General features: G+C 47.1%; 1 protein-coding gene across 1 annotated transcript in view; it reads left to right on the top strand.

The window, feature by feature from the left end:
• Positions 1–13,257, top strand: part of nusap1 (nucleolar and spindle associated protein 1) — a 44,325-nt gene that overhangs the window by 5,271 nt on the left and 25,797 nt on the right. The window contains exons 2-5 of the mRNA XM_086003810.1: positions 9,112–9,180; positions 10,843–11,025; positions 11,159–11,354; positions 12,105–12,233. Of these exons, the coding sequence (XP_085859936.1) occupies positions 9,112–9,180; positions 10,843–11,025; positions 11,159–11,354; positions 12,105–12,233 (577 nt within the window). The remainder of the gene's footprint in view (positions 1–9,111; positions 9,181–10,842; positions 11,026–11,158; positions 11,355–12,104; positions 12,234–13,257) is intronic.

Genomic DNA, 13,257 nt, shown 5'->3' on the forward strand with positions numbered 1-13,257 from the left:
AGGTGAGGTGCTCTTCCTCTAGCTTGCGTTGAGTTTCATTGGAACAATATAATAGGCTGAGGACAGAGATCAGAGTGGGAGTGAAGCGGAGAATTAAAGTGACAGGCGACTGGGAGCTCAGGGTCACCCTTACAGACTGAACAGGTGTTCTGCAAAGCGGTCACCCAATCAACCTCTGCTCCAAGGAGAACAACCCCAGCTTCTCCAGTCTATCCAGGCAAGGGGGAGGCTGGCCCTTTCTCTGTGGAGAGGGAGGGGAGAATGCATCTTGTATTGTGGAGAGGGGGAAAGGAGGCGGCCCCTCTTATATTGGGGGCAAAGTGGTGGGTGATTGGGCTGGGGGAGTGTTGGTGTCTGCAATGTGTGCCGAGGTTACTAATGTTGACGTTTCAGCGATATCCAGGGTGCTGGGGTGTGAAGAATGTGGTTTTAAGCTCCTCCATGTACATGGGTGGTGTGTTACTGGGATTTCATTCAGTGTCATGGTAGGCTTGTGATATTTGGAGTTAGAAAAAGCCCCCCCCCCCATGAGCTGTGACTGCAGAGTATTTTTAACTTGTGGTACAAGTTAGAGTTGAAGTAAATGTATTAAAAAATAAAATCTGCTGAAATGGCACCCATTTTTTGTTGCAAGTTATTGGTAACAATATGCCAACAATCTTGGTGACAATGAATGTGTTTTGTGTTGACGTGGTAGTGATAACTGGAGTGAAGTGGGTGTTCCTTTTAAATCACTTATTTACATCTCAGTAGTGTTCCCTGTGATGGGCAACTTGCCCTAGTTCAGGTTTGCCAGAAATCCAAATGTGTTTGTAGCCCAGTCAGTCAAATACTAACCTAAAATAACCCAATATTATATTGCCTAACTAGCTCAGTAAACATGGAGATTTCAAGTTTCTTATCTTGCTGTGTTATCAGATTTTAGTGCATGAATACATTAACTACAGGTAGCAAAATAACCAATTTAGGCACATAGAAACATAGGAGCAGGATTAGGCCATTCGGCCCCTTGAGCCTGCTCTGCCATTCAATGCAATCATGGCTGATCATCCAAATTCAGTACCTGGCCCCTGCTTTCTCCCCATACCCCTTGATCCCTTTAGCCTTAAGAAATATATCCAACTCCTTGAATATATTTGATGAATTGGCCTCCACTGCCTTCTGTGGTAGAGAATTCCACAGGTTCACCACTCTGGGTGAAGAAATTCCTCCTCATTTCTGTCCTAAAATGGCCTACCCCTTATTCTTAGACTCTGACCCCTGGTTCTGGACTCCCCGGCCATCGGGAACATCCTGTTAGAATTTTATAAGTTTCAATGAGATCCCCTCATTCATCTAAACTCTAGCGAGTACAAGCCCAATTGACCCAATCTCTCCTCATACATCATTCCTGCCATCCCAGGTATCAGCCTGGTGAATCTTTGCTGAACTTCTTCCATGGCAAGAACATCCTTCCTCAGAAGGTGACCAAAACTGCACACAATACAAGATGTGGTCTCACCAAGGCCCTGTATAACTGCAGCAAGACATCCTAGTTCCTGTACTCAAACCCTCTTGCTATGAAGGCCAACATACCATTTGCCTTCTTAACCACCTGCTGCACCTGCATGCTTACCTTCAGCGACTGGTGCATAAGGACACCCAGGTCTTGTTGCACTTCCCCTTCTCCCAATCTATTGCCATTCAGATAATCTGCCTTCCTGTTTTTGACACCAAAGTGGATAACCTCACATTTATCCATGATATATTGCATCTGCCATGCCTTTGCCCAATCACCCAACCTGTCCATCCTGGAGCTTCTCGGCATCCTCACAGCACACGCCCACCCAGCTTTGTCATCTGCAAATTTGGAGATATTACATCTAGTTCCCTTGTCTAGATCATTAATATATATTGTGAATAGCTGGGGTCTGAGGACCGATCCCTGCGGTACCCCACTAGTCACTGCCTGCCACTTGGAAAAAGACCTGTTTATTCCAACTCTTTGCTTTCTGTCTGCCGACCAGTTCTCTATCTAAGTCAATACCTTACCCCCAATCCCATGTGCTTTAACTTTACACGTTAATCTCTTATGCGGGACCTTATCGAAAGCCTTCTGAAAGTCCGAAGACACCACATCCACTGGTTCTCCCTTATCTATTCTACCAGTTACATCCTCAAAATTCCAGTAGATTAGTCAAGCACGATTTACCTTTTGTAAATCCATGTTGACTTTGTCCGATCCTGTCACTGTTTTCCAAGTGCTCTGCTATTACATCTTTTTATAATGGACTCTAGCATTTTCCCCACTACCGATGTCAGGCTTACCAGTCTGTAATTCCCTGTTTTCTTTCTACTGTAAGAACATGGGTTCCTAACTAGAAGACTGAGTTCTAATCAGGCGATCAAACAAAACGAACTTTAATGAAACAAACAGGTTTTAACAAGAAACTGCAGGATAACATCGAATGTAGGTCTGCTCTCTTCGGAGGCTCCACGAGGACTGCCCCTGCGGTCCTGTGGCTGACATCATGTTTTCCTGCCAGTCGGGGATCATGTGATGAATGGCGTGATGTTATCACGTTTTAGCCATGCTGTTAAAGTAACCACGCTCTGTACAGTTCACAGAAATCACAGAAACCCCACAGTGCAGATAGAGGCCATTTCAGCCCATCGAGCCTGCACTGACACATATCCCACCCGATCCCTGTAACCCCATCACCAACACATGTCCCACCCTATCCCCACGTATTTAATCCCCCTAACACTAAGGGTCAATTTATCATAGCCAATCAACCTAACCGCACATCTTTGGACTGTGGGAGGAAACCGGAGCACCCGGAGGAAACCCACGCAAACACGTGGAGAATGTGCAAACTCCACACAGACAGTCACCCGAGGCTGGATTCGAACCCAGGTCCCTGGCGCTGAGGCAACAGTGCTAACCACTATGCCACCGTGCTGGCATAATAAAGATACAGACTCGGGTTGTAGCTAACATGTTAAAGGAATTATATACAAACGATCTGAGTCATTTGGTGGCTCTGCCACATGCGCCCCCCCCAGAATTGTCTTTAACAGCAAAAGTGAGGCGTCAAGGAGGCCTGACAAGTCTGTCCGAGCGACTTCGGTAACCCTGCAGAGGAAGCTGATGGACGGTGGTCCAGCTGGTGGGTGGCTGTGGTTGATCTGGCGCGGTGGCTACGGGCAGTTGGCCACGTTTCGGCAGTTCAGCGATGATGACTGGGCGGTCCCGGTCCAAGTGAGCCGGCTTCAACTGGTCCACCGAAATGTGATCCGGCTTTCCTCCGATGTTGACCGAAAAGGATTTGTCTCTGATTCAATGACGTGGAAAGGACCAGTGTAAGGGTGCTTGAGCAGATCCCAGTGAGCGTCCTGGTGGATAAATACGTACTAGCCGTTCTTCAGCTCAGCTGGCACGTGGGAACTCTGTAGGCCATGATTTGATGTAGGCACAGGAGCAAAGCATCTGGCTGCTTCCTGGTGGCTGAGTTGCTGGGAGGCGGACCATGGCTCTGTGGGAGAGGGGAGGAAATCCCCATGCGCTCTTGAGCGGCTGGCCATAAACGAGTTCCGCCAAGGACGATTGCAGGTCTTTGGGCGCCGTACAAAGACCCAAAAGTACCCATGGGAGTCTGTCCACCCATCCTGCACATTGCAGACTGGCCTGTAGAGCGGCTTTAAGCGACCTGTGGAATCGCTCGCACAGACTGTTTGCCTGTGGATGATAGGCGGTGGTGCTGAGCCCCTGAGCTACAGCGTTTCAGAACTCCGAGGAAAATTGTGGCCCACGATCGGAAGAGATGTCTGCTGGTACCCCGAAACGAGCAACCCAACAGGAGATGAAAGTTCTAGCGACGGCTGCCGAAGTGGTGGAAACCAAAGGAATTGCCTCTGGCCACCTCGTGGTGCGGTCCACCATGGTGAGATGTGTATAACCATGGGAAGGTGGAAGTGGCCCCACAAGGTCCACATGCACGTGGTCGAAACGACGCTCCGGAACAGCGAACGTAGCCACTAGAGCTTTTACATGACGCTGGACCTTGGCCTTCTGGCAGACCACGCAGGTGTTGGCCCAGTCACGGACATCCAGGTGCACACCCTTCCAGATGAATTTCACTGACATTAGCCGTTGTGAAGCCTTCATACCAGGGTGTGACAACCGGTGTATGGCGCCATGTAACTGGCACGATAGGTCAGGGAACACCCATGGAGACGTCGCAAAGGAGCGTGATGCCGGCGGCCTGGAAACTGACTTTGGCCGCTTGGAAACTAGAGAGACAGTTCTGTATGATTGGACTTCTGGGTCCGAGGCCTGATCCGCAGGCATGAGGGCGTAGTCAATCCCAAGGTGAACCGCATGGACCGTCGCATGGGAGAGACAATCCGCTACCAGGTCTTTACCAGACACATGTTGAATGTCCGTGGTGAATTCAGAAATAAATGTCAGGTGACGACGAGCTGACCACGGTTCGCGGGCTTGGCCATGGCGAACGTTAGAGGCTTGTGGTCGACAAAAGCCGTGAAGGCACGTCCTTCTAAGAACCGGAAATGGCGGGTGGCTAGAAAAAGGGCCAGCAACTCCCGATCGACGTGCTGTATTTCATTTCTCCATTGTTGACTGAAAAACGCCAGCGGTTGCCACGTGCCGTTCACCCACTGCTCCTGCACTGCGCCGATGGTGTCTGGCGCGTCAGTGGTAAGGGCAATGACGGCACCTGGAAGCGGGTGCGCCAGCATGGTTGCGTTGGCCAAGGTGCTCTTGGTGTTGATCGCCTGGTCCATCTCAGTCATCCAGCTGATTGGATCCTTACCGGACTTGCCCTTGAGGGCCTCGTACAAAGGCCGCATAAGCAGAGCTGCCTTAGGGATGAAGCGGTGATAGAAATTGACCATCCCAAGGAACTCTTGCAGGGCCTTGACGATTGGCGGGCGTGGGAAAGCGTTAACAGCCTCCACTTTTGTCAGTAAGGGGTTGGTGCCGTCTGATGCAGTGTCCCAAGAAATCGATCTGCTGCAGCCCTAACTGGCACTTTGCCAGGTTGATGATCAAACTGTGCTGACTGAGGCGTGTAAAGAGGGTACGCAAATGGCAGATGTGCTCTTCCTTGCTAGTGCTGGCGATGAGTGTCAGAGGTAGACGAAGATGAAGTTTAGGTCTCGGAGCACGGAGTCATCAGGTGCTGGAAAGCCTGTGCCGCGTTCTTCAAGCCAAACGGCATCCGCAGGAACTCCAAGGCCGAAAGGGGTGATGACTGCGGTTTTCGGGACGTCTTGCGGGTGCACGGGAACCTGGTGATAGCCCCTGGACGAGGTCGACTTTTGAAAAGATGGAATTTCCACCAAATGGGCTGAGAGTCTGACTGCGGGATCGGGAGTAGTGGTGTCGTTCAGGCGTCGGTAGTCACCGCATGGCCGCCAGCCGCCGCCTGGTTTTGGAACAAATGTGGAGAGGCGAAGACCAGGGACTATTCGAGTGAATAATCCCCAGCCGCGCCATCGTGTCAAACTCTGCTTTCGCAGCCGCTAGCTTACTGGGTTCTAGCCCGGGGAGCCAGTAGTGGTGGTATGATGTTCAACACCATGCTTCGTGGCTGAGGAGAAAGTGGGCCTGGTCAGCTCCGGGAACACCTGAGGAGCCGAGTGCAGTCATCCGGAGATGGGAACGTGCAGGCGATAGTGCGACACGGCAGTACCGTGGTGGCACGGAATTGAGTGGAAGGTGGCTGCGTTGATCAACTGGCGGTGCCGGACATCGAGGCCGTTGGCACACAGAAAATCCGCCCCTAGGATGGCCTGCGAGACTGGCTGTGACTAATTCCCAATGGAAGCGCTGACTGCCGAAACACTTGGACCCGCTGTTTTCGGAAAGTTCGAATGGCTGCGCCATTAGCTGCCACGAGGGAAAAACCGTGGCCCCCAGCTTGCATTTCGAGATTCGACGCAGGTAGGATGCTACACTGCGCCCCGGTGTCGCAAAGGAAACGTCGACCCGATAGGGAGTCGGTAACAAAGTTTCCCCGAAGATCCGATGGCCATCGCAGCCACGGAGCACCTGTTAGACCCGGTCCTCCTTTGCCAGGAATGCTGCAGGAGCTTTTTGGGGGTAAAAAGCTGCAGGGAGAGCGGCGGCGTGGTAGGAGCACCAGCTCCCTGCAAGAGGAGCTGGAGCCACGTCTGTGGGGGATGGGCGTCTCGTGGCAGCGCAGCACTGCTGGGTTACTGTGAAAATCTTATCTGCTTCGGCAGCAAGCTCTGCAGTCCGTGACCTCTGACCTGCCTAGGGCAGCCTGCACCTGCTCTGGCAGTTGGCAGAGGAATAGCTCCCGGAAGAGGAAGCATTCCGGTTCGGCACCTAAAAGCGTGAGCATTTGGCTCATGAGCTCGGACGGTTTGGAGTCCCCGAGGCCGGGCATAGCGAGAAGCCGGCGAGCGCGTTCGGACTTCGAGAGCCTGAAGACTTTTTTAGCAACCGCGCCTTTAACGCATCATACTTGCGGTCAGGAGGAGGACTACTGAGGGAGGCTGACGATCCGTGAGGCAGTGGCGCTATCGAGGGTGGAGACCACGTAGTAATAATGGGTCTGATCGACTATGTTCCTGATGGCAAGCTGGGCTTCAGTCTGGATGAACCACGCGGCTGGTTGTTGCTCCCAGAACTGTGGCAGTTTCAGAGTCACGGCGTTCGTTTCCATGCTGAAGATCTTCCGCGAAAACCGTTCACGAAAGTCGGTCACCAATGTAGGAAGGTGGGTTCCTAACTAAGACTGAGTTCTAATCGGGCGATGAAACAAAATGAACTTTAATGAAGCAAACAGGTTTTGACAAGAAACTGCAGGATAATATCGAATGTAGGTCTGCTCTCTTCGGAGGCTCCATGAGGACTGCCCCTGCGGTCCCGTGGCTGACGTCATCACGTTTTCCTGCCAGTCGGGGATCACTATGAACGGCGTGACGTCATCACGTTTTAGCCACGCTGTTAAAGTAACCACGCTCTGTACAGTTAAACAGCATAAATAAAGATAGACTCAGGCTGTAACTAACATGTTAAAGGAATTATATACAAATGATCTGAGTCCTTTGGCTCTGCCACACTACCACCTTTTTTGAATAGTGGGGTAACATTAGCTACCCTCCAATCCATGGGTACTGTTCCAGATTCCATCGAATGTTGGAAGATGACCAGCAATGCATCTACTATTTCTAGGGCCACTTCCTTAAGCACCCTAGGATGTAGATTATCAGGCCCTGGGGATTATCGGCCTTCAATCCCATCAATTTCCCTACAAATACTGATTTCTTTCAGTTCCTCCCTTTCATCAGACCCTATGTTCCCTGACATCTCTGGGAGGTTATTTGTGTCCTCCTTTGTGTATTTGAAACTGAAGGCCTGAAGGAAACATGTTTTGCAGGTTTAAGCAGCTAGTAATCTATTCTGATCTACAATCCCAATTATAATTTAAGATGTATATCTATAAACCTTTCCATTTAAACTTAAAATATCTAACTTAAAGTCAACAGGTCTGTGTAAGGACAATATATCTCCAGAACTTGTGTACAAAAATTTCAAAACTGTCTTTAGCGTGGTATTGAAATTATTCTCTCTGCTCTATAGTTTAGCGTAGTATAAGATCCAAGGAGGACTCTGGTTCCAAATGATTCGAAGTTGACCCGTGTTGGGGCTAGTGATTCAACTTTATTCAGCACAAGCAAGACTTAATACATTACAGTATCCGAGCAGCAGTTTAGAGTATAATTGAGACTTGTATTACCCTGTTATCCTCTGGGTAGAAGCTGCAACCATGAGTAAGCTGCACCCTGTGTCTCTCCATCTCCCAGGTGTCTCCTTGATTCTTTCTGAAATTTTCGGCCATGTCCCTGGAAACCGTCTACATTTTGTGGCTGTTAAGACCCCTTCTTATACCTTTTTACACATTAGTTCAGGAGGACTCCATAGGTTTTTAATCACACAAACCCAGCCATAAAGATGCCACGTTGGTAGCACCCACGGCTCACGCAGGCTTTTGGTCTGATGACACTCTTGCATCATCTGTTTTTGACCATCAAGACTCTTATCTGGGGTAGTTAGTTATACAAAAGGAATACGTCTCCATAGGTTGAGATACAGACCCTGCTGTTGGCCTTTGTTTTGAATCCACTGCGGATGTTGTAACATTCCAACACAGTGGAAACTGCGAACCTTGGTTCTCAGGATAGCTGTACTGTCTCCTTCTTACTGTTGGTGAATATCCAACTTTCACCCACAGCCTCACTATTCAACTATAGCAATCCTCTTTCTCCCCCAGGCTGTCTGGTTACAGCTTACTTACAGACTTTTAATTATAAGCAAAAGGGTTACATGTCACATAATTCGGGTTACCATTGCATACTGTTGTTGATTACAGACTTCTATATTTAATTTTTACACTTTTTTTTAAAAATCCATTACTGATTATAGGATCGTAAAGCAAGTATTTATATATAAAAAAAAAAAAAAAACTAATCCTGATCTTGCAGATTTTGTAGTTAAAGCAAATCTCCCTTGGCTCATGTTAAATCAGATGATGTGCTGTTTTATAAGGATGAGTGTTCTATCGTCTGCTGCGGTAACTGTTTCCCTTTAAGGCCACAAACTGAGTTAATCAGAATATATTTGGTCAGGGATCTTTGCAGATTGGAATGTATTTTAGTTTTGGGCTGCAGCAAAACAAGATTGGTTTTATATTAAGGCTGTAAGGCCTGAGCACAGTAGCTGTCCCAATTTTAATAGATCACTAGTGGACCTTTCATGGTAAGTTAAGCATCAAACCATTTGGCAATACATGGGAGTCCTGCCATGTAATGCACTGAGTAGTGTTCTGCAAATGTGGACCTGTGTTCTATTAACGTTACACAAACTAATTGTTAAGTAAACGGGTCAGCCCAAAGAGTTTCGTAGGCTGTAGGTGACGAGCACCTGGTGTTGTAAGTTTGTCTGCAACTGTTCTAAAGGGCATTGTCTGCAAACACTACGTATAATTTCTGTGATGATTGTGTTTATATAAATGTGAATCTTTCTCTGTTAAAGTTGCTTGATACCTCTTTGACTTACCCACTTTTTTTTAAACACAGGCTGAAAAGTTACTGAAGCACTTGCAAGAACATTTCCAACAGGAGCAGGAGGCCGATGCTGCTCTGAAGGTACGAATGTGAAAATAAAATTTTAAAACAAAGCAAGCATCAGCACCAACAACTTGTATTTATACAGCGCCTTTAATGTAGTAAAACATCCCAAGGCGCTTCACAGGAGCATTATCGGACAAAACTTGACACCGAGCCACGTGAGAGATTAGGGCAGATGACCGAAAGCTTGGTCAAAGAGGTAGGCTTTTAAGGAATATCTTAAAGCTAGAGATAGCAAGGTTTAGGGAGGGGATTCTAGAGCTTAGGGCCTCGGCAGCTAAAGGCACGGCCACCAATGGTGGCGCGATTAAAATTGGGGAAGTGCAAAAGGCCAGAGTTGGAGAAAGTGGCTTTAATTTTATTTTCGATCAGTGCTGTGTCTGACTTCACCTTGGAACGACATCATTGAGGGGCTGACTGGCCCTATGTTCCACCTTCTCTGGATGGACCACCAATCTGGATAGGGCCTAGATCCAGAGAGGGTGGAAGTCTGACACTCCTTTACTTTATCCAGTTGCTGCATAAGAGTTTAAATAATGGATAATTGTATCGCAGGATGTGTGAGACGATAGATAGCCAGCTGTCTGCAAGATTTGGCGCGTCCCTTATAGCCCCAGGCACATGAACAGACTCATTTCAAGCAGCGCAGTTGGTTTTACACTTTAGTGTGTATAACAATCTACTGGAACAGCGCAGACAGTTGTTCTACATGAGGTATGGAAGGATTTAGTCAATGCTTTGACAATTTGGTGGCGTCTGAGATTTTGCCATCTCTGCTCAGTCTTTCAGGGCTATTGAATCATGTAGCAATCAGCGTGAGCTAGGGTAAGAAGCCCAGTGTCTCTAACAATCTAATATTGAAAACATATGCTAAATTGATAGGGTTAGCCCTCTGTTTCTAAAAACCTGTTACAAGTTGTACCACTGGTTTACCTATAAAAGTTGCTTGACACTTGGTGCGAGTCCACATTCTGGTACAGGAAACTTTCGTTTATCCGGAAGTTAAATGTCCGGAAAGCTCTATCCACCGGCAAAATTCAGGAGTCGGTTCAGAAGTTTTTTCTTTTTTTTTTCTGCAGTCGTGGCTCTGCAAGGTCTAGCTGAAGCTGTTGCTTCGCTACAGAGACGCTTGCAAGCTACGCCGACTGTTTTGAAGCTGTTGCTAAGCAACGGGGTTTGTTGCTTCACACACAGCTCAGAAGCTTCGTATGTTTTAACATTAGTGCTGGTTTCTATGGCAGTTTTGATGGGACGGCACTAGCTCAGTCCAGTCAGTGCCGGATACCAGAAAGTTTCCTGTATTTCTGCTTCTCTTTGCTAAGAATTATATCTCTGGAGCATATGTGTGATCCACATGGAGCTCTCTTACTTGCTCTGTAGATGCTGCTGCTTCATAATAGCTTTTCCTTGTGTTTTGAGTCGTGAGAGGTGAGGTAACAAAACTGATTAAGCTATGAACTTTCATAGTTGGGTGGATAGTGAATGGAGGCCCAGTGAATGTAGCATCAGTTACACTGAAGAGTGGCTGCATGTGGCCCTTGGCTTTAGTGAATAGGACGTGAAACCTACATTTGAGTGTTCTAGAGCACAAGCAACTTTACCTGCTTGTAAAGCAGAGCTATTATACGCTTAGTTTGTATTGATGAAGCATATTTACATTTTATGCTGACTGTTTTGCAGGCTGCTGAAGGAACTGATGAATGTAATACACCTGCTGTGGAAAAGGGGGCAGACTCTTGTGTGACTAAACGACGGGGCAAAAAGAAACCGTCGAATAAAAGCAAGGGAGAGCAGGATGAAAATCAGAATGAATGTGTTCACCTGCAGGTTGTCACAAGCTCTGAAAATGAACAGCCTTCAACGGTATAAGCATCTCTACTGCTGACTTACTGTCTGCACAAGTTCACACTGTCCTGCTGTCTAATATGGAATTTTATCTGTTACAGTTCTGTTCCAAGAATTTTAAATACTTTTTTCTTATTAAATACTTGTGTAGGAACCTTCATCTCATTTGGAAAAGTGCCAAAACACACAGGGATCAGACTCCAAGAGGAGACCAAGACAATGGCATGCAGAATTTGAGCATTCCATGGAAACTGGGGATGAAAGTACAGGAAGTCTGGCTGATGGGAGTGCTGCTTTGACTCCATGTACACATTTACCACCCAAGAGAGCAGCCAGTACATCCAAAGGTAGTACTGGTCAATTATTGAACCTCATCACATGCATGTTCAAAGGATTCTATGCAATGTAATTGTTACAGGAAACTTAGGTTTATCCAGAGGTTAACTGTCCGGAATGCTCGAGCCACCAGCAAAATTCAGGAGTTGGTTCAGTAAGGTTTTTTTTCTTTTCGCTACAAGGTCTAGCTAAAGCTGTTGCTTAGCTACAGAGACGCTTGCAAGCTACGGCCGACTGTTTAGAAGCACCGGGTTTGTTGCTAGATACGGAGCTCAAAAGCTTCCGTGTGTTTTAACATTAGCGCTGGTTTGTCCGGCAGTTTTGATGGGACGGCAACAGCTCAGTCCCGTCGGTGCCCGATATCTCAAAGTTTCCTGTAATATGTTGGAATGGATAGCTCATTGACCTTTTAGTCAACTGATTCAGGCCGTACAAAGTAAATGAAAAATGTGCGCACTTCTGCTTTACTTGACAATGGTGGAAGTGCTGGGTCCTTTTCAAGGCATTTCCTCATTCAAAATCTGCCAAAATGTCCCAAATTCCATCTTTAGTTTGTATTGAGTTAGCTGGTCCCCACTGGATCAGAGCCCCTGGGCTCGGGAGTGAAAAGAATCAGCCAGTGACCCTTAGTAGGATGTGTACGTATGTTCTCATCGTTTCTTCTATGTAAGTCCAGCTCCCGAAGTGAGAAGTTGGGAGATGCTGATTGAAAAGTCTTAGTTGGCCAATTGGTTAGTTATTGGTCCTGTCTTTACTTATAGGAACTGCTGCTCAATCGAAGACTATCTTCCCAGGTGGCAAAATTCCACGTTATGTTGGGGCAGCCAGGAAAACTGGACTCCTGTCTCCCATAGCACGTGGAAAAACTGGACCAAACCGTGTCACTCCTGGTAAGAAAATATTGTTACTGCCTCTGCAAAGCAGTGGTTTGATATTGGGAAATTGTGTACATCAAGATATGCTGGAGTGGCAAGGTGAGGTGCCTTGCTGTTAGTGTCAAGATTGTCATTATCTTCTATCTAATCTGTGGTGTACCTGGCACTGGGAATGCTTGATGCTGACACTGAATGCAAAGGGTAGAAAATCTTCCAGTTCCCTGTATTGACATCCCTCACCTTAATTACCAATCAAATCAAATCAACTTTTATTGTCAGTTAGTGCACAAGTGCAGTACAACAAAATGTAGGCTTGCGGCTCCTGAGTGTACATTTAGATTAAGACATTTAAACATTCAACATACATTTGGCTTGTAGTATATTAACATAAATATGACCATAATAAAGTGCATTGGCAGATGTGCAGGCTTTAGAGTTTATTTGTGGAGTTCAGTAGGATGACAGCCCTGGGAAAGAAGCTGTTCTTAAATCTGGTCGTACGGGTGCGAATGCATCTGTAGCGTCTCCCAGATGGCAAGAGGGCGAACAGACTGTGGCTGGGGTGGGTAGGGTCTTTGATGATGGACCGTGACCTCCGTAGACAGCGTTTCTGGTATATGTGCTCTATGGTCGGTAGCCGGGTGCCGGTAATGCGTTGGGCAGTTTTGACTACCCGCCGCAGGGCTTTCCGGTCATATCTTTTAGTAAATTTGAGAGAGCATGAGCGCTCTACGTATGTCAACTTGTAATGCATTGATACTGGTTGAAATATACTAAACAGATTCTTTGCATCAGTTTTTACTGAAGAGTGCCAGAGGTTTGGTTTGAATAGCAAATGTAATTCCTATCTTCAAATGGGAGATAGACCTATCGACCAATTAGCTTGAGGTCAGTGATCGGAAGACACTAGAATCTCTGTCTTGAGATGTTATAACCTCATCTTTTAGCAAAGAATATAATACTAAAAATGTCAGCATGGATTTCTAAAAGGAAGGTCATGTTTACCAGTCTTATTGAATTCTTCAAGGAAGTAACAATA

The sequence above is a fragment of the Somniosus microcephalus genome, chromosome 12, assembly GCF_052327205.1.
Source record: "Somniosus microcephalus isolate GS21.2 chromosome 12, FLI_Smic_1.0, whole genome shotgun sequence".
NCBI classification, from domain to species: domain Eukaryota; kingdom Metazoa; phylum Chordata; class Chondrichthyes; order Squaliformes; family Somniosidae; genus Somniosus; species Somniosus microcephalus.